The 19,776-nt window shown below is 47.0% G+C and overlaps 1 protein-coding gene across 1 annotated transcript in view; it reads right to left on the reverse strand.

Moving 5' to 3' along the window:
* MPZL1 (myelin protein zero like 1) overlaps nt 1-19,776 on the reverse strand; it is a 54,351-nt gene that overhangs the window by 29,185 nt on the left and 5,390 nt on the right. The window contains exon 3 of the mRNA XM_032863061.1: nt 2,216-2,234. Coding sequence (XP_032718952.1) covers nt 2,216-2,234 — 19 coding nt within the window. The remainder of the gene's footprint in view (nt 1-2,215; nt 2,235-19,776) is intronic.

Consider the following 19,776-nt stretch of genomic DNA (forward strand, 5'->3'; position numbering starts at 1 on the left):
CAGAACATGTGACTGGAGAAAAATATGCCTGTGGTCAATGACGAGAAGGGCATTCCTCGCCTCCAAAATAAGGCAAAAAGGATGCAACAAGAAAACACCACTTACTGAGTGCTTCTTATGGGTAAAGCATTACTGAACTAGGGGACATTCAGTATTTTTCAACAACCCTGTTGGGTGTTATCTACTGGAGAGAAGCTCAGAGAGAGGCCAAGGAACTTGCCCAAATCACTTCTCTGGCCAATGCGGAGCCAAAAGTTGACTCTTGGATACTCTGACCCCAGAGCACCACTCTCTTCAATATGCTGATTATCAAGCTCTAACTGAATCTTTTATTCAAATAAAATGTGGGCTGTTATGGGGAACCGGATGTATAAAGAAGACAGAGGGAGTTTTCACATACAAGTCAGAATAATAAATAAGGCCCAGAACTACAAGACAGCGCAGTGGTCCTGGGCCTTGCCCGCACACTGGAATCACCTAGAGAGCCTTAAGAGGTACTGATGCGTCCAAAACTACTAGAACGCTCTCATGGCAATGACGGATACAAGGCACTATGCACTAGTCCAAGCCCACAGAAGGTACAACCTCAGAGTGAACCCTAATGAGAATCATGACTACGGGTGGTTATGATTTATCAATGCAGGTTCATCGACTGTAACAAATGCATCACACTGGTGGGGAGGTTGATAACGAGGGAGGCCATGCACGTCTGGGACGGTATGCGTATATGGCATATGGATATATAAACGTTCTCTCAATTTTGCTATGAAAAACAGTCTATTAAAGGCAAATGCTGGTGTCCGCTTCCCACCCCTAACCCCAGGAACTGTGATTTAATTGGTAAGGGGTGTGGCCTGGGCTCCAGGGTTTTTAAAAAGCCCTCAGGTGATTCGCAACTGGTAACCACTGAGTATCAGGCTCCACTTTTGTCCTGCAGTACGGTAAGACTGTGCCGGAAGCATACAAGCCAAACCTTGCCTGGCGTCTGGCTGAGTGTAGGCACAGGTATGTTCCGCTGTAAAGCTCTGTTAGTGCATACACACGGACGGGAACTTCTTTAAAAAGACTAGGGCGGTGCACTACTGTATTCTTAATTACACCCAAGTTTAAATGTATACACAGAAATTACAAAAAATCTGCTTTACTCGGAAGAATGCGTTAGCTGCTGGAATTAAGGTGGCAGTGGTCTCAGAGTCCCCAAATTATTCCTATGACTTCATATCCATGTATATTGTCCTTTTATTATTATTTTAATCGTTAAAAATGAACTTTAGGAAAGGGGCGCCTGGGTGGCTCAGTGGGTTAAGCCTCTGCCTTCGGCTCAGGTCATGGTCTCAGGGTCCTGGAATCAAGCCCCGCATCAGGCTTCCTGCTCAGAGAGGAGCCTGCTTCTCCCTCCTTCTCTCCCCCTGCTTGTGTTCCCTCACCCGCTATGTCTTTGTCAAATAAATAAATAAAATCTTAAAAAAACAAACAAACAACAACTTTAGGGGAAAAACAGAAATGTCCGTCGAGCGTTGAGAAGCAGAGGAGCCAGAACACCCCAGGAGCCGAGAGCCCGTAAAGTGCTGTCCTGCTGGGTTCTGAAGCGGACTGCAGAGCTGTAAGACCAGAGTCTGTCCCAGTGCAGTGGAAAGCTAGACAAACAGACTAGCCACATTTTAACCACACAGGGGAAGTGAATCAAACAGAGAAGGAAATACTAAATCCTTCTCTAGAGCTATGGGCACTCTCAGAGCTGTGTCTGCTCCCTGGTCATCCTTTGGGCAGAGTCTTCATTAAAATGCAAAGTCACCCACGCCAACTGAAAACCCAGTTTCACAGCTGCCCCATTACTGCGCCAGGCCCACAGTCCTCCGCACGGCACAGGACTCTGCAAAGTCACACCGCCCTTTCCTGCTTTCCACGGGTGAGGGCTTGTCTCCAGGGAGCGGGTATGGGCTTGCTCTCACTTCCCTCAACAGGCCGTGCAGATGGCCCAGCTTCAGGGCACACGGCACGCAGACACAGAGCTGGGACCGAGGCCGTCTAAAATCACACAGCATCTCAAGAATCCACCCAAACGTGACTTTGGTAAAATCTTCCCTGATCTGACTACCTCTTCTCTTCTGCCCTGCTACTCAGTATTTCTTGTACATCTCTCTGACTGCTGACTATTGAGGCCACACCTTTCAAGCGAGAGGCAAAACCTTTTTGGTCCTCGTACAGCAATTACCTCGAGCACAGCCCCCAGACTCAAGACTCCTTGGGGGTGCAGTCCCATCTTATCTGGCCTTCGCGGGCCCAACACACAGGGTACTTCCTCATGGCCACAAAGCTCTCAAAGAACATTTCAGGAGGAAACAAACTGATAACCGTTGAATTTCTAGGATTCCTATAACGCAAACTTACTGTTACTCAAACACGTAAGCATTTTTTTTTTCCCTAAATAAACTGAAGAAACCAACTTGCCCTTAAATGGATACTTAACGTCAGTCAACACGATTGATCAGCACCCACCTGGCACTGCCAGAAAGAGTTCAGAGTACAAGTGCTCACCCTTGGACAGAAAATAAAATGTGAGAGAAAATGGAAAACGTCTGCCCTTTCCCCCACCATCCTGCTAAGATGCTGGCTTTGTTAGAATAAAATAACAACAAAGATAATAAAAATGTAAAAGATAAAAAAAAAAGACTAGTATCGATTAAACAACTCATCTCTTGAATAGCAAACGAGGGCGAGCTAGTTCTGTGGGTGATGCAGTCTCGTCAGACGCTCTACATGAACCCACACACGTAGGAATGTGTACAACAGACCCTGAGCGCCAGCAGCTCGGGGGGTCCGGGCACAAGGCGGGACCCAGGAACACGGTCCTCCAAACAGGGATCACACGCTCCCAGGCCTGTACTCCCCTTCCTGCCTGTTTCACCGTTATCTTCCCTAAGAAGCTCCTACGAAAGCATCTCCTTAGAGTGGCAAAGAGAGCACCCGCAGTGACTGAAAGCGGAGTCTGAAGAACGGACGGTCAGGGAGTGTTTCACAGACGACGCACTTGGGGTCCGGCCGGCAGGCAGAGAAGAACCAACACAGAGGGACAGGAAGGGCATTTTGCGGAGAGAAAGGGGATGGTGTTCACGAACGACCTGTGTAGGTTAACTCGGCCGGAGCAGAAGAAAGCCTTCCAACGGGAAAGGCCTGCGGAGAAGCTGGAACTTGGCCCCGCAGGAAGTGGGCACCGGCGCCCGTATTTAAGAAGGTGATATGGTGAGAGCAGACTTTCTGGCGGAGATGGGGCAGAAACAGAAAAAGGGAAGGAAGAGGCATTCAAAAGATTTTCTCCCTTCAAAGGATCTTTGCTCATTTCATTCTGCCCCCAACACTGGACAAAACAGAAAAATGTCCAGGTGTGACTCATTTCTAAATCTTTCAAAAGCAAAAAAGCTACTAACAGATCACATCACTTTTACATTTATAAGCCTCCAAATTGACTTTAGGTTATGTGAAGGATATTTTTAAAGATTTTATTTATTCATTTAACAGGGAGGGAGAGTACAAGCAGGGAGAGCAGCAGGCTCCCTGCCGAGCCGGAGCAGATGTGGGACGTGATCCCAGGGTCCTGGGATCGCCACTTGAGCTGAAGGCAGCTGCTCAACTAACTGAGCCACCGAGGCGTTGTGAGGGATATTTTTAAAAAACTAAGTAGCGTAGATATCGAATTTCTTTGAAAGAATTCAGAATTCTGCATGATTACGTCTGTCCTATGGCTGCCACAAGCTCCTTGAAGTTGTTTTGTTTTTAAAGGTTTTATTTGAGAGACAGTGAGAGACAGAGAACACGAGATGGGCATTGGGGAGAGAGGGGGGCAGAGGGAGAGGGAGAACCAGACTCCCCGCAAAGCAGGTGCAGGACCCTGGGATCATGACCTGAGCCTAAAGCGGATGCTAAACCCACTGAGCCAGCCAGGCACCCCGAGAGCTGGATTTCTTTACGGAGTAATGAAAGTGTTCTAAAGTTAGGTAGTAATGATGGCCAAACTACTCTTGTGTATATACTAAAAACCATTGAACTTTACACTTTAAAGGGGCAAATTCAATAGGTGAATTACGTAAAACCACATTTTAAAAAAAGAGCAAGCTGGCCAACAACTTACAGGTTTGCTCCCGTCTTAGTAGAACGTCTCTGGAAAGAGACACCGGGATCTATCATCAGCCTCCTCAGCAAGGACTCTGGAGACAGAGGGAGGTTGTTTACCACGGACGCTCTTTTTTAACCCAACTATGCCAATACAGCAGTATGCAATTCTTTTTATTAGAAGTCAAATGAAATTAGAAAATGTTTGTAATAGACTAGCTCCTGGGGCACCCGGGTGGCTCAGTTGCGGGGCGTCTGCCTTCAACTCAGGTCCTGATCCCAGGGTCCTGGGATCGAGCCCTGCATCGGGCTCCCTGCTCTGCGGGAGCCTGCTTCTCCCTCTCCCACTCCCCCTGCTTGTGTTCCCTCTCTCGCTGTGTCTCTCTCTGCCAAATAAATAAATAAAATCTTAAAAAAAAAAAAAAGAAAAAAAGAAAACACAGACCAGTTCCTTCCCCTAGCATAGCAACGCAAAGTTCTGTGTAAAACAATACCCTCGGGGGCTGCAGATGGTAATGAGCGTTACAATTCGCTGGAAGAACAGAAAAATCAGCAGCTCTCCACACAGTTCCATTCGGTTCCATTAATTTTCCTCCCTGGTCTTCTCTTTGTATCTCAGTGGCTCTCTGACGCACAAATTTTCTGTGCCTCTTTTATTTGGAGACCCAAAGTGAACAAATTATCTCCTGTAATAGATCAAATTCCCAAACTTGGAAAAAACACAAATCAAGGGACACCTGGGTAGCTCAGTTGGTTAAGTGTCTGCCTTTGGCTCAGGTCATCATCCGAGGGTTTCGGTGGGGAGAGGGGGGCTGGTTCTCTGCCTGCCTGCCACTCCCCTGCTTGTGCACTCTCTCTCTCTGTCTCACTGACAAATAAATAAATAAATAAAATCTTAAAACAAAAACAAAAACAAAAACCAACACCCGCAAACCAAAAACCTATTTTTGACCTGCTCCGTTTCCCACCTGGGCCGGTTCACCCCTCCTTAGGCAACCTGGTGGTCCCCCGCTCCCGGGAGGTCACCAGATTGATGCCAAACTTAGTGCGGACACCCAATCGGCATAGTGCACTACAGCCCAGAACTCCTGGGCTCAAGCGGTCCTCCTGCCTCAGCCTCCCGAGTAGCTGGGACTACAGGCGCGCCACTGCGCCCGGCCAAAAACCTATTTTTAAAAAAATTCTGTGATAGACTCTTCCTCTACCAGGTGTTATATTTTAGAGGAAAGTAAGAATAATAAATGGCTCTTAACTTAGGAATAATTTTCAGAATAAATGACCCTTAGAAGAAAGCCAAACACAGCTTAGAAACATCACTTCCTATATGCTTCCCCCAAAATTTCCATCCAAGTGGACTAACACTGCCCCACGAAAGCCATTCTCTACTTTTCACCAGCGGTCATAGCACTAGTCCAGAAACAGGCTTCCGGAACAGGCCACTGAACCCCAGCTCCACTCTCACCTGGGGCAGAAGGAAATAGCCCTGCTGGGTGACCTTCTCCCTTCCAGTTAATTCCACAGCATCCAGCTGGCCCCTTCCTCTGGGAGAGCTCTGCGTGGCTCATCTTACTGGACATCCTTTGTTATCTACTCTCTTCTGTTACTGTGGCAATGCTCCCCACCCCTCACTGAAGTGAACAGGGGCCCGCTGCTTTATGAGGCCGGGGCGGGGGGGCATTAATACAAGCTCAGCTCCCCAGCCTGCCACGCCACGCCATGCCACGTCCTTCCAAGGCTGGTTCCAGGTCACGGTTCTGCCAGTTTATCCGTCTCCCCATCTCGCCCCAGCGCCCACATCCCACACAGAACTCCTAACCCTGTCCCCAACACAACAGCCCGCAACGACATCATGCTTTGTGCACGCTACTCTCTCTGTCTAGAATGCCATCTCCGCCAACCCACTCGCTCAGCGTGGGCCAACGCCTACTTTTCCGTCAAGGCAGCGCCAAGACGATCACATCTGTAAAGTCTCCCCTAACGTGGTTCAGATTGTGGATATTGGTCCTGAAGTTTAAATGAACTTACGCTGAGAAGACATAAAGTTACAAAAATAAGCATATTTCATCAATTCTAAGATACCATTGATGGTAAGACACATTATTTTATGTGCCACTGGCAAGTAAAAATGCTGATTCTAACTCACCATCGGCATATCCCGATGTCAGAGAGTGAAATATGAAAAACTGTCTTAAAATTAAAGATAATGCAGTAAACCACAAGTCTTGAAGGTAAAGATGCTGTTTTCTATTGACCTGTTAACTTATCTCTTGATAATTGTTTCCCAGTCTCTCCCAGGCCTTTGGCATCTAAAAAGTCTGAATTTTATTCACCTTTCATCCCACTTCCCAACAGTTAGACCAGAACCTAAAACCCAAGATATGCACAGTAAAATAAGAGTCCTACTTATTAAATTTAAAAATGAAAAAATTAAGCATCTGCTTAATAGAATACAAAAAGATATCATAAAACTTAAAAATCATCAATGCCATAAAAATAAGACTTTAAAAAAAAAGCTTCTTTGCCTATAATGATCAAGGGAATACCAATTATTTCAGCATCAGGGTTATTAACCCAAACATATAAGGCATGTTAAATATTTCCAATGTTTCAAAAAGACACACAGGACATGGCCTTTTGTCCAAGGTTCCAAATACATTCTTTTTCTTTTTTTTTTTTTTAAAGATTTTATTTATTTATTTGACAGGCAGAGATCACATGCAGGGAGAGAGGCAGGCAGAAAGAGAGGGGGGGAAGCAGGCTTCCCGCTGAGCAGAGAGCCCGATGCTGGGCTCGATCCCAGGACCCTGAGATCATGATCTGTGTGCCAAAGGCAGAGGCTTAACCCACTGAGCCACCCAGGCCGCCCCCAAATACATTCTCGACATCAGAGTTTGCAGAATCTTCCATTTGCAATAATAGATTAACGTGATACGGTATTTACTTTAGTCCCTGGACAACATTTCTGCCCCATAATGTATATAATGATAACCACTTAAAATTATATTTGTAAGGGCGCCTGGGTGGCTCAGTGGGTTAAGCCTCTGCCTTTGGCTCAGGTCATGATCCCAGGGGTCCTGGAATCGAGCCCCGCATTGGGCTCCATGCTCAGCGGGGAGCCTGCTTCCCCCTCTCTCTCTGCCTGCCTCTCTGCCTCATTGTTACCTCTATCAAATAAATAAAATCTTTTAAAACATATATATATATATATGTATATATATATATATATATACACACACACACACACATACAGATATACATACACATTTGTAATAGAGTCTGATGTTTGCCAACAGCTTCCAAGCTGTCCCACATCCCTGCCCCTAGGCCAGCTGATAAAGTCCAGGCAACTCCTCCTGTGGGTCAGGCAGGAAGTTCCAACCAAACCCTGGCCCGAAGCTCACATGGGAGCCCATGCCCCAGCCCCATTTTATCACAGTGAAAGTAAAGCCAGTCCCCTTTCCCTGTTCTTTTAAGCCACTTTTGAACGAACCTGGGAAGCCCGCCCTGCTCTTCCTGGAGATCCTCATGACCGCTGAGCAGTCCTTCCATACCCTCTTGCTGCATACAATTGTGACATCTTTGTTACCACATCTGAACCAGATACTGTGGGGATGGGAGTGCCCACATCTATACTTCTTCTGATTTCACTCCCAATTAAAAGGAAACAAATTCAATGAAAGCAATGGATAACGACGTTCACTTGCTGTTGTAAGGGGTCCATGAAGGGGACTCCTGTGAGGGCCCGTCTGTGAACTTGCTTCCGAGGGACGCGGCCGGCACACCTCCAGTGTCCATGCACGTTCCTACTGAACTCCGGGGCTTCACTGCGTCTCACTATCGAACGGATCATATTTGTTTACAGATCACAAGTTGGGCCCCTTGTAAGGTACTTTGTAACGAGACCTCACAACTGTTGCTGAAAAGCTACCAGCTTGCTTCCGCGCTGCTGTGGAAGCCAGAGGGCTGCGGGAAATCGCAAAACCTGGGGCAAAGACCCCTTTGGGTCTCAGCTGCTTTTTTTTAATTTTTAAAAGATGTTATTTATTTATCTGAGAGAGAGAGAAAAAGCCTATGAGCAGGGGTAGGGTCAGAGGGAGGGAAGGAGAAGCAGGCTCCCCACTGAGCAAGGAGCCTCACACGGGACTCAATCCCAGAACCCTGGGATCACGACCCGAGCTGAAGGCAGACACTTAACTGACTGAGCCACCCAGGCTCCCCTCAGCTTCTTCTAGGATAAATATGTTCTAATAATAGTGTCTACCTCACAGGGTTGTTACAAGCGTGAAATGAGTTAATGTCCCACTAAAGGGCTGTAAAGGGCTGAGAGGAATGCCTGGCCTACGGTCAGCTCCCCACGTGCCTCCAATAAATAAATAAGCAGTTGCAATATCATTTAGGAATATTTGTGCAATGTGATGCTTCTGGGCTCTAAAAGGTACCCATCAAACAGACGATAGCTCCTTCCTTCCTGAAAAACTGCTGCATTAGTAAGGGGTCCAGAAATGTTGGTCCCATTTATTTCACGCACCTCTGCTCTCTCCAAGCGGACTCTAAGCACCTTGAATGCAGGGGCGCATGGGTGGCTCAGTGGGTTAAGCATGTCTGCCTTTGGCTCAGGTCCTGATCCAGGGTCCCAATACTGAGTCCGACGTTGGGCTCCCAGCTCAGCGGAGAGCCTGCTTCTCCCTCTGCCCCCTGCTCATGCTCTCTCTCAAATAAAATCTTGAGAAAAAAGTAAGCACCTTGAGGGCAGACATCGGTCACTCCCACCATCTTCACTGTATGTGCCACAGATGAAGTGTCAGCCCCCTCAGCTGCAGACGGCAACGCCAGTGAGCCAGCTAGCTTCTGGATGGTAACAGTGCTAGAAGGAGAGGCTAGGAAGGCTGCCCAGCCCACCTCAGTGAGATCGATCTATTTTTCTCTAAACAGAATGCACTCTAATCTGTAAGTAAAGACTGCTCAGCAATTGTTCATGCAGAGTCCAGAGACAGAGGCCAAGTTAACCAGGATCAGAACACTGGAAAGTAAAACAATACGGCTTGACTACAGGAAACAAGAGGCATCGTTACGTTTATCTACTTACACTCTGCCTACTTGTATGAAGGAGCTGATGCTGGTTACTATAAATATAGATCAATATCGGTACTAAGTAAAATATGGAAATCGGAGAAAATATAAGTTAAAATAAAGGATCAATGTCGGGGGTAGAAGAACAGAACACAGATGGGCAGGAGATGTGGTCCGTACGCTGGCTGAAACAAAGCTTCTCCTGCCCAGTGTTCTAGGAGAATTTTCTCAGGTACATTCTGCAGGTAGGGTCCGCTGAGTAATGCAAGGGGCATGTCCCCAGGAACAACCCAGAGTAGCAAATCGTGAATTTTATAAAGCAAGCCCTCCAGACACCCTTAAAAAAAGTAAGTAAAAAAGCCAGCAACATGACACCATGGCAAATTCAAAGAAAGCTGTCGTGTAAGGGGTCCAAGCACAAAGTCAAACCAAGGATAAAACGGGGAACCGCTACAGAAGTAAATGGGCTGTCTATCACTTCAACAATCCTTTACAAGTATCACTTCCCTGAACTAGGCTGCCGACAGAGGTTGTTCGGTGAAACGTTTCCGTTACGTTCTTTGCCAGCGTGGTCTGTGTTGATGGTCAAAGGCAGACCACATTCGTAACAGATGGAAAAACAGAGCAGGTTGTAAGCACTAGGGCGGCGAATCCAAGCTGTCTGTGGCCCTCTCACCCACAGGTGGAGGTGAGCGACAGGCAGGCCCCTTGAAAGCAACGACGGCACTTTTCTTAGCAGCTCTGGGAATGCTCCGGAACAAAGTACGGATGACTGGTCATGCTGCCAACTCTAGCACACAGAGCACAGGCAATACATTCTTTGCCCAGAAATTTCCCAGGGCAAATTTCGGCCACATCGTCTGAAGAGCCCAAGCCCGCAGGGGGAAAGGGCCTGGTACCTGGATCGGGAGGGTGAGGGCCACGCTGAGTTGTCCACCAAACTCTGAGTGGATGAGAAGAGATGGCAGGAGCTTCCCCAAAGCTGTAGGCCTCATGGAATACAGTAAAGGGATCGAAGGAAAGGCAGACAGGAGTTTTGCAAGGGAGTGAGCCTAACAATGGGCCCCAGACTCCAGGCTGGAGGGGGAGAGAGGAGCAGCCAGGAAGTGGCCAACGTAAATGAGAGAGTGGAGAGGTATCAGACATGAGTTCCAGAGAGGACTGAAGTCAGACTCGAAGAAGGAGACTGTGCTAGAATAGGGTGAGATTTGGGAGTTGGTGCATTTTTCTGGGTAATGACAAGGTTCAGAAAGACAAGAGGGTGGGGCGCCTGGGGGGCTCAGTGGGTTAAAGCCTCTGTCTTCGGCTCAGGTCATGATCTCAGGGTCCTGGGATCGAGCCCCCCATCGGGCTCTCTGCTCAGCGGGGAGCCTGCTTCCCACCAACCCCCACCCCACCTACTTGTGATCTTTGTCTGTCAAATAAATAAATAAAATCTTCAAAAAACAAAACCAAAAACAAAAACAAGAGGGCAGGAGAGACAGTCGGGATAGCAGATGTTCTTGCTCTGAGCCCTAAGAACAACTCAAGAGAGAGCACACACCCGGGGATGCCCTGCAGGTGACAGGGATCAACAGGGACATGACAGAGAACGACTCTACTGAGTTCCCCAGCTCTCCAGCCGCTCTGTGGGCTCCCCAAGACGTTGTGGAGGTGCCAAGGCAGCGCCTCTGTGAGGCAACAGCTACTGCGAACTGCAGAGCTCAACGTTCACATTTTTAGAAAGTACATTCATTACACCTTAAAATGTTAGGAAGTTTTCATTTTTATTTAAAAAATTCAGAAAGCTTGTGTATTTCAAAACTTTGAACTAATACACTTTAATAAAGTATAACAACACTTTGCCACATGGTGACCAAAAATACATCCAACAGACACCTACTGGACTCCTCCTCTGCTCTAGGTACTCTTCTGGGCCGTGGTGTAGACTCACTCTAGTAGGAGGGCCAAGAAAGAGACAGAAGGAAAAAGTAAAACACTTTCAGCTATAAACAGCAGGGAGAGTACCAACAAGGGCAAAGGAGGTCAGCAATAGCAGGGTGAGCGGTAATACGCCCGTTGCACTCTGGGCCACACTTGTGTTCATTTCCGTGTATCCTGACTCCTAAGTCCAGTGTTTTTTCCAGGTAACGTTAACATAGGAAATACCCTGAAATCTGATAAAAACTTAATTATTTAAAGAAAAACAAAGAGGCCAATGAATTTTGGAACGAGAAGTATCAACAACACTCAGTGTTCATCTGTACAGAATCCACTCTAAATGACAGGCTCTCCGGGCGCCTGGGTGGCTCAGTGGGTTAAAGCCTCGGCCTTTGGTTTAGGTCATGATCCCAGGGTCCTGGGATCGAGCCCCGCGTAGGGCTCTCTGCTCAGCGGGGATCCTGCTTCCCTTCCTCTCTCTCTGCCTGCCTCTCTGCCTCCTTGTGATCTCTTTCAAATAAATAAATAAAATCTTAAAAAAAAAAAAATGATCGGCTCTCTGTCTAGGGAAACTCTCAAGATTCAGGACACTGTCCAGTCCGGTCAAGGTTTCTAGGTGGTCTCTCCGTGTCGACAGGGTGACGGTCAGCACAGTGTAGCACTCTCCAGTGAGGAGCGTGAAGCAGCCAATCCAAGGCACCCCTCAGTTCTATTCCTACTAGTGTGGGAAACAAAGAAATTAAAATTCCTTGTCCCCTGCGGCCGGTTGACAAATACTGGAGAGAGGTGGAGTAGAACACTCCTCCAGGTAGTCCCGACTGTCTTACCCTTTGCTAAAGGGAAAAACCACCTTAGCTTGACAAGAGGAATCTGGGAGTCTTCTTCAGCCTGTGAAAGTCCTTCCGGACACCTCCCTTTGTGCTCACGTCCCCAGCCCCACGAAGTTTATAACCGGCCCTTCCTCCTGGCCCCGGTGCAGCTCTTCCTGCGCAATGGTCCTGTCCCCAGGCTTCAAAACAACCATCCTTTTGCACCCAAGATGTCTCAAGCATTCTTTCTTGGCCCTGGACTCTGAACCCCACCACTTCAAACCACATCACTGCCTTGGAGAGAAAGCTGTCTCAGACTACTTGGGCTTCATGACCACAGCCATTAGAGTCACTCGCTGAACATCCTTTGAGCTGATCCCATTTTCCCTGGGCAGTCTTGGGAGGGCAGTCTGCCTTGCACGGGGAGAAGAACGTCACCAACCTGATCCACTTACCCATCCTAGCCCCCAGCATTCATCATGTTCACTGTGAGGTAGTAAGCCAACACCAAGCTCTGGCTGGGCATCACGCCCCTGAGGGCTTGCTTAGTTTCCCCTGAGCCCTATCACTGTCAAATCCAGTGTCTGGACTCCTTGCATCTTCAAGTCCCAAGGCCTAGGCAGACCTGCCTTCTTATTTTCACGGCTTTCTGCTCTAAGGTTTATAGTTCCCTCCTGGGTTTTGGTTTAACAGTTCACCAGGTATCTACTAAACACTTACCACGTTCTAGGCACTGTGCTAAGTGTTGGAGACCTAGAGATTTCTAAGACACAGTTTCTGCATGTGGAGAGGCAATCCCATAAAAAGTTAATTTCAGGGGCGCCTGCGTGGCTCAGTCGGTTAAGGGTCTGCCTTTGCCTCAGGTCATGATCTCAGGGTCCCAGAATCGACCCCCCATGGGATTGAACCCCCATGGCGGGCTCCCTGCTCAGCGGGAAGTCTGCTTCTCCCTCTGCCTCTGCCCCTTCCCCCAACCCCCTGTGGGCTTTCTCTCAAATAAATAAAATCTTTAAAAAAATAAACAAAGATAATTTTATGTAAAGTGACAGAGAGAAAGCTTAGACGCAGGCTACTTGGCTTTAGCTGGGGGTATCTGCTAGATACGAGCACTGCAGACAGGCCAAAGGGGTTAGGCAGGTACATAAATACGAAGGGTACCTGGGCGGGAGAGTGCATGTATCATACAGAAAACCAGGAAGACAAAAGTAGCAACATGCAGAAACGTGCAAATAATCAACGAAGTGCAAGGAAGGGGACGGCAGGGGTTGGGGGCAGGACATGAGTCAAGCTGAGGCCCTGAGCTCATCCTAGAGGGAACAGGGATGGAGGGTTTTGGCACAGGAGTGGCACGATTACACCTGCCCGTGAATGATCCCTCTGGCAGCAGCTGGGAGGGCAGACCTGAGGGGAACAAGCAGCATCAGGAGACCCATTAGGAGGCTCCTACAGTAACCCGGACTTCAAATGACTGGTGCTCGTCCAAGCACAATGGAAAGGAAGGGGCAGATTCAGAAACAGAAGGGAAACACTGGCAAGACTGATTTAAATCCATGGCGTGTGAGGGAAAGGGAGGATTCTGAGATGATGCTCAAGTGCTCCTCTTGGGTGACTGAGGGAAAGGCAAAGGGGACAGCAGGAAACAGTGAGAACAATGGTGGGGGGTGGAGTGGAGGCTCAGCGTAGGAAACAACAGATACATGGAGTTGAGTGTCCAACAAACAAAGTTTGGGGTATGCCTGGACATCGTAATGGACACGGACAGTGGGGAAGAATCTGCAGTTCAGACTGATGGAGACCTATTTAGGAGTCACCGTTTACAAACCCTTACTGAATGCCTAGATCTAATGAATATGGGTTTGGTAAAAAGAACAAAAGTGGAGACGATCACTGACCAGGAGCACACGGTAAGACGACCAGAGGGCTGCGCGCAGAACCTAAGGGAAACCAATGGTGGGGCTTAGCAGACTGGGAGGAGCGATGGGAACCAGAAGTCATGTCACAAAGACAAAGCGAGTAAGATCTGAGTTCTTAACAATGTCAAGGAAAGAAAGAAGTCCAGAAAGAAAAGGTCTGGAATGGGTCACTGGATTTGGCAATATCAGGTGGCCTTTATCGAAGTGTGGCCATAGTCAGACACCACCGACTTGAGAGGGGAAGAGGAAGTGTTAAAGTAGAGAAAAGAACAGAACTGCTTCCCGTCAGGGGAAGTCAGCAACTGGAGATATGGTTTCTTTTTTAATTCATTATTGGTGTGACGGTTAATGTCATGCATCATCTTGGCTTTCAACATTCATCAAACTCATGAATATGCTGATACTGGTTGACTGTTCCTAATGTCACGACATAAGGTGGGGAAAGGGACATATGAGCTCAGGGATTCCAATGCCAAATTCAAGTGCTGAATAAATGGTCAGAAAACTTCTCCGTCTATCCTAAAAGAGACCCTTATCTCCTTTAGCCACAGAGCGGAGACTGCTGAAAACCAAACCCAGAACCTCGTCCTGAGCGTGGCTGAATGACAAAGCAAACTGAATTCCCAACCGCAGGGGACATCTACTGTTAAAGTGAGGACGCTGATCGGGAAGGAACAGACCCTGAAAGCTGGGGACCTGAGGAAGGTGGAGATGCCGAACCCCTGAACACTGAGCAGTCTTCCCTGCTGGAAAAACAATGCCTCCACTCCTGTCCGAGGAGACTACCAGTGCTTTCCCCAAACTGAGGAAACTGGGACGCCCTCTCCTGAGGCAGTCTCCCTGAGGGACACTGCTAATTCTCCTCAGGACCTACTCCACCACTCGTCTGTGCTCCCAGGGTCCTGGGATCGGGCCTGCGCCGGGCTCCCTGCGCAGCGGGAAGTCTGCTTCTCCCTCTCTCTGCTTGTGCTCTCTCTGACAAATAAATAAGACCTTAAATAAATAGTCATAAAAACAGAAAGTCACATCCCCTCAATTCCCAGACTTGAGCCAGTTTATAACCCAGAACCCCTCAATAATGGGGGGACAGGTCCAAACGAACATAAATTAAGAAAAGAATTTGAATGAAGCCATTTCAGTGGCAAACCATTGACTTGATGTACCAAAAACATTTAAAGAACTAAAAATGTATTTTGTAGTTCTTAGTATTTACAAGAGTAGAAAAAAATGTCAGAGAGATGATACTGCACAGGCCCACAACCTCTCATCGAGTCCCCTTGGTGTCAGATGTGTTTCAGATGTAGAATTTTTCAGATTAAAACAAAAATCAATATAACGCACACACTTTCTGTCATCTACCAGCCTCAGCAGGGTCCAAGGCGGCATCCCACAATCAAACACGTGAGTGCTTCTGTAGTGAAACACAGGATTAATCACACCAAGTGGATCATGACTAAAAACAGTCTCTCCTTAGTACAGCTCAAATTTTACAGCCCCAGGCGTTTGTTATCAAACGAAGGGGAAGTTTCAGTTTTCAGAGATGTGGGGATTTGAAGTCACGGATCAGAGACTGTGGCCCTATGATGCGAGTGAGGACGAGAAATGGGCCCTCGGCATGTTCTGTCCGGAGCTCCGTATACTTGGCCTGCTTACGGTCAGTACCACCTCTGCTTACGGTCAGGACACGCTCTCATTTCGCTACGGTGTAAAACTCAGCAACCCTTACCAGTTCTCCCACTCTCACAGTCACCAGGGGGAAAGAAACTGAACTCTGCAGAGCTGGGGGTGGCTAAGAGCCAGTGCCCACAGCGTACGAGCCCAAGGCTTGACCTCCGGCTGGCGGCGGGCAGCAAGGTGGCCGAGCTTTGGAGCCTCTGCCGGGGGGTCAGGGGGCCCGGCAAAGGTACCGGCAAGGAAGGAGCCTCCGGTGCGAAGACCCAGAGCCCGTGTGGACGTCCTGCGGGGCGAGTCTGCCGGGAGTCTGCACGGAGACTGACCTGCACAGCCTCCAGGGGAGGACACAACCCAAGCAGAAAGGTAAGGCTCAGTGGCGTGGTCCCTAGGTCGTGCCTCCTGACGAGGGGGCAAGGGGCCTTTCGGAGCCTAGCGTGGTGTCAGATGCATGGTTAAACGGAGTCATGCGGTGTCCCGGGCAGATCAGTGTAAGAGTGAGAAGAATCTAGAAAAACCACAGCATTACAAATCCCTGTGGGGCAGTCGGAGCACTGGGGGCTCAGAGTCTGCCGCTAGCAAGGATGCCTCCAACACGGCAGCTGTCTCCACAGCAGTCGGCAGGGATCCAGCCACCACAGTTCTTGCACAAACGTTACCATGAAGGGAAGGAGACTGGACATCGCGGGGCAGAATAAAGACTCTCTGTAAACGTTTCAGATATGCCAAAAGCCTCCTAAAAAGTGGCTGGACCCTGAAGGAGAAATTCTGCAATACGGCAGAGAGGCTGCGTATAGATGCTTTGAGTCCCAACTCTATCATATATTAGCTTTTGTGACCTTGGACAAGTTACACAACCTACCAGATTCTTAGCTTCCTCATCTGTAAAATTCAGAAAAATAGTGATTATTGGGCGCCTGGGTGGCTGGCTTCGGCTTAGGTCGTGACCCCAGGCTGCTGGGATCGAGGCCTGCTTCTGCCTCTCCCACTCCCCCTGCTTGTGTTTCCTCGCTCTCTGTGTCTCTGTCAAATAAATAAATAAAATCTTTAAAAAAGAAAAATAGTGATTGTCACACAGAATGGTCAATGAGATAAGGCATGTAAGTTGCTTAGTAGAGGCTTAGCACATCGGAAGCACTCAGCCAATGAGGGCGGAGCAAAATAAATACATGAAACTGGTCTTATATCCGGATTTCTTTCTTTTTTTTTTTTTTAAGACTTTATTTATTTGACAGATAGAGACACAGAGAGGGAACACAAGCAGGGGGACTGGGAGAGGGAGAAGCAGGTTTCTCACTGAGCAGGGAGCCCGACGCAGGTTCTATCCCAGGACCCTGGGACCACAACCGGAGCCAAAGGCAGACGCTTAACGACTGAGCCACCCTGCCAGCCCTATATCCCAATTTCTAAGGGCTAAGAAACAGGAACTATACCTGACAGAAGACACACACAGGATCCGTATCTGTATCTATATAGGCAGATATAATATCAGTTAATTAACTCAAAATTTCTCCTTCCTTATATACTCACTCTCTCTCTGCCATTCTTGGCCATTTAGGAGATCTCAAATATTTGCGTCTTAACACATTTTTCTCTTAGGAAATGGAGTCCTTTACTGGTGTTTCTGAGCAACACCCTTTGAAGAAGAATATTTAGCAAATAGAACCTGGATGTGACTGGAGAGGGAGTAACTGTAAGATACCGTCTGGTACAGGGTCACATAAAGTTCTCCCTGAAGCTTAGTCTACGATACAGCACCTTCACTTTTTTAGGTGCTATCTGGAAAAGCACCAAGATTATTTTAAAGTGACATAATTCAACACTGTGCTCCTTAATGTTTGATGTTAATTTGATGTTAATTTTGATGTTAATTTGATGTTAATGTTCTTAACTTTGATAAAAACATTTTTTTCGTGTTTTTAAATTGCACATAATGAATTCCCCAGATTCCAAAGTAGAGTATCGGGGTCGAAGCATAAACGATATCCAGTGCAAATGCTCTGAGTTCATTCAGTTGGTTACAGTCTGATACTAACAAAGCTCGAGTCATGGATTCCAATCTATGCGGCAATTATGTGCAATAATAAGTAGCTCGGGCTCAACAGACATACAGCGCACCTCTAAACTCAATGAGCGACCCTAACAACTGGTGCGGTGCATCCCAGCTGTCAGACCAGCACGGCGGGGTCTTGAACAACACCGAATGGAACGGCACAGGTCCACTTAGACACGGGTCATTTTTTTTTTTTAAGATTTTATTTATTTATTTGACAGATCACAGTAGGCAGAGAGGCAGGCAGAGGTGGGGAGGGAATTCTCCCCACGGAGCAGAGAGCCCGATGTGGGGCTCGATCCCAGGATCCTGAGATCACGACCTGAGCCAAAGGCAGAGGCTTTATTAACCCACTGAGCACCCAGGGACCCCGACAAGGGTTATTTTTAACACAGCACAGAACTACAAATGTATTTTCTCTTCCTCACAATTTCAACATTTTCTTTTCTCTAGCTTTTGTAAGACTACAGTCTATAATACGTACGACATACAAAAAAAGTGTTAATCAATTACTTACGTTACTGGTAAGACTTCCGGTCAACATTGGCTCTTGGCAGTTTTCAGGAGTCAAAAGCTATACTTGAATTTCCGACTGGGTGGGGGTCAGCACCCCAACCCCAGTGTTGTTCAAGGGCCAAGTGTATTCCAACTACATGCCCAGAGAGTCAATCAGAGGTATTGCGAAGTCCACAATTTTTTTTTTTTTTAAGATTTTATTTGTTTATTTGACAGAGAGAGAGATCACAAGTAGGCAGAGAGGCAGGGGGAAGCAGGCTCTCCGCTAAGCAGAGAGCCCGACGTGGGGCTCGATCCGAGGACCACAAGATCATAACTTGAGCCAAAGGCAGAGGCTCAACCCACTGAGCCACCCAGGTGCCCCCAAAGTTCACAATTTCTAAAGAAGACTCTAAGCTTCAAAGACAGATGGATAAAAAATTACTCAAGGAGAATTTATTAATGAAAGCATCCTACGTTTCTTGATAAAGACTTAATGGGACCAATGAAAAACTATAAGTGAATAAAAAATTCAGCAGCCACATGCAGTCAAAAAGATATTGAATAAAGAGGTTCAAGGGCAAAGATACAAAGGTCCCAAGAGACAATTAAATTTCTCATTTTAGGCACTATGAATGGTCCCAAGGCCAACTGGTCTCTGTCCTCTTATGGCAGCTGAAATCCCAAGGACTGTGGTCTGGACTCTAGGGCATTTCTAGTATTAAGCACTTGGCAAAACGAGTGGAAAAAAAAGAAAGGAAAATCACTCAAGATACTTGAAAGCTTCCTATTTCATCAGCCGTAGGGACCAAGACCTGGGGCCATATGATACTTGAGACCTCAGCAGACACTTCTGGTTTTTCTAATAATTAAATTCCCTTTCATGGAGCCGAAAGACCAAACTAATCTATAATACATTCTGTCAGAGCAAATTCTTTATTTTCTCATTTCAAATGATGCTAGTGGTCATAGAAAACAAGATTAAAGTCTTTGCGAGGTTTAGGTACACGTGAGATGCATGTCTTACACAGAGAATTCAAATTCTCAGATAAAAGATACAACTTAAATAAAAACACCCTTGGGGCCCTGTAGAAGATTCTAATCATCCAGGAAAAATGTGACCATGGAATCACATAAATCAGCGTCAGTGGGAAGAGAAAGGAATGTGAGAAATATTTACCAGGGAGGCCAACATTTCTAGATGGAGGGCATGCAACAATATTTTTGAAAAAAGTCTTCCCCAATCAAAGCACATTTTAAAAACTCAGTAGGAAAGATCAGCCATTAATGAAATCCCACAGTGTATCATTTATAAATTTAAAAAATATCTATTTTGTAATACAAATAAGTGTTCTATAGTTTTTTTTAATTCTGCAAAGTTTTATAACAGGTGAATCATATTTTCCTTAACAGGTGAATCATTTTCTTTAAAGTGGTGACTGCCAGGAATTTAATCGGTCCTTTACTATTCATTTTCAGTATGTGCATCATGTAGGATCCAGTCTCCCTACTGCATCCCCAGAATTAAAACAACACAGGGCACCCAACAGGTGTTCATTTAGTGCCTGTGCTCTATAAAAACACAAATCTTCATGTCACGTACTTTTCACACAGATCTCTTTCACTTAAGATTCGTCTTTATTTCTTCTTTTGGCAGTCTCTGAGCCTAGTGACTATCCTAGAGTAAGGGTTAAAACAAGTGACAGAATATTTTTTAAGGGCTAATCTATTTTTA

This window comes from Lontra canadensis, unplaced genomic scaffold (assembly GCF_010015895.1).
Source record: "Lontra canadensis isolate GAN:19392208 unplaced genomic scaffold, GSC_riverotter_1.0 scaffold24, whole genome shotgun sequence".
Classification (NCBI taxonomy): Eukaryota; Metazoa; Chordata; class Mammalia; order Carnivora; family Mustelidae; genus Lontra; species Lontra canadensis.